The sequence below is a fragment of the Theobroma cacao genome, chromosome 9 (assembly GCF_000208745.1).
Source record: "Theobroma cacao cultivar B97-61/B2 chromosome 9, Criollo_cocoa_genome_V2, whole genome shotgun sequence".
NCBI lineage: Eukaryota > Viridiplantae > Streptophyta > Magnoliopsida > Malvales > Malvaceae > Theobroma > Theobroma cacao.
Genome location: NC_030858.1, coordinates 10,919,662 through 10,921,343, shown reverse-complemented (window position 1 = coordinate 10,921,343; position 1,682 = coordinate 10,919,662). Strand labels below are relative to the sequence as shown.

General features: G+C 32.0%; 1 protein-coding gene across 1 annotated transcript in view; it reads left to right on the top strand.

Annotated features, from left to right (window-relative positions):
• Positions 1-583, top strand: part of LOC18589180 — a 913-nt gene extending 330 nt beyond the window's left edge. The window contains exon 2 of the mRNA XM_018126733.1: positions 111-583. Within this exon, the coding sequence (XP_017982222.1) occupies positions 111-500 (390 nt within the window). The 3' untranslated portion in view covers positions 501-583. The remainder of the gene's footprint in view (positions 1-110) is intronic.

Below are 1,682 nucleotides of genomic sequence, written 5' to 3'. Positions count from 1 at the left end.
GTAATATGTATGTTATTATATATATATATATATATATATATATATATATATTCAATATATATGTTGCTTATCGATTAACTTAATAATTTTAATTGCTTTTCCATTTGAAGAAATCATACACTTCGACTTTTTCGAACAAGTATGATGATGAGCTGTCAATTCGGCCGGAGTTTGATCATGAGGCATGGATTGAGGCCATTAGAAGGCCCAACAATACTTGGACCCACGTTTATGGATTTGGCACTAGAGTCCTTGTTTCAAGACTTTTAGCTCTAAACGCGGTGTCTAAGTTTGCTTGTGGTCTTGACGTTGCACGACCTTCTCTGGCTCTTGTGCCTGAGCTTGAGGGATATCGACAATTAATTAGTAACGTCTATAGCTTGATGATGTCAATGGGTAGAATTAATAACTTGTTTGAGGTCATTGCAAACAGGTTATCACCTTCAGACACCTTCGAGTCTTCCTCATCACAACAGTCGGGTTTGCCACATCCACCATAGCAGCAGTAGCAACAATAGCCACCCCATCCCCTCAGTGAGCTTTGTATTGGATACTTATTTGGATTATTATTATTATATGTTTACATTGGATTTTTTTATTAATTATGATTTGTATTACTTTTTCATATTTTTATATGCATATATGTTTGCTATATGTTTACTTTATCAATAACAATATCATATAATAATTTTATTATGAACCAGACAAAATTTAATTTCCCAAAAAAAAGTTGGTTCTTCAGTTATTATCGATGGAATTCATCAATTACCAATGAAATTCATCAATTACCAACAGAATTATTGATAGAATTTGTCTTTTATTGACGAAGTTCATTCACCATGCCAGCGGAATACTGACGGATTTGAAGCCATTGCCAATAGATACTATTGGTGAGCTTCAAAATCGGTTTCGTTGGCTATCTGTCTGTGGTTAATCATTGATGAAAATTATCGATGGATTAAGTTCCATCAATAATGTTACTGACGAAATAGCCCCATTACTGACTACAAATTGACAGACAAAATTATCGATGGAATATTCGATCAGTAATTTTTCGACGGAATATTTCATCATTGACGGATTTGCCATTATTGACCATAATATTTTTGATCGAATATCGATGAAAATTTTCACCGGTATTTTCGTTGGTAATGTAACATACCGACGAAATTTTAACTATTACAACGGAATTTTCAGTTGATAATGTCTTGTTTTTTTGTAGTGATGTTAATACAGTTAAGAATTCTTTTATTTTTGTCGTATCAAGAAGTCCACTTAACAGGTGATAGGAATTGACCTCTTAATAACAAGCAGACAAAATTTATTAGATCTCTCCCATCCGTCAAAGGCTTTCTTATAAAAATTGAGCTACTTAAATTTTTTAAAAATTGAACTGCTTAAACCTTTTAAAATTAAACTGCTTAAATGTAACACTAAAAATTCTAAGAAGTCTAGCTTTTAATTACTATTATTTTAAGAGTAAATAACAAATCAAGAAAACTTAGGAATACATAGCAAATTAGGAAAACTTTTGACATCTCATGGCTAGGTGTCTTTCTCTAAGCCTTTAGAATGAGTGAATCAGTACCAAACCTCTTTAAATACTTCCTCCACCTCTTAAACTAGATAGAAACAGAAAAGAAAATGTTTTCCATTCTGCTAAGAAGTTCAGAAAACTTGAA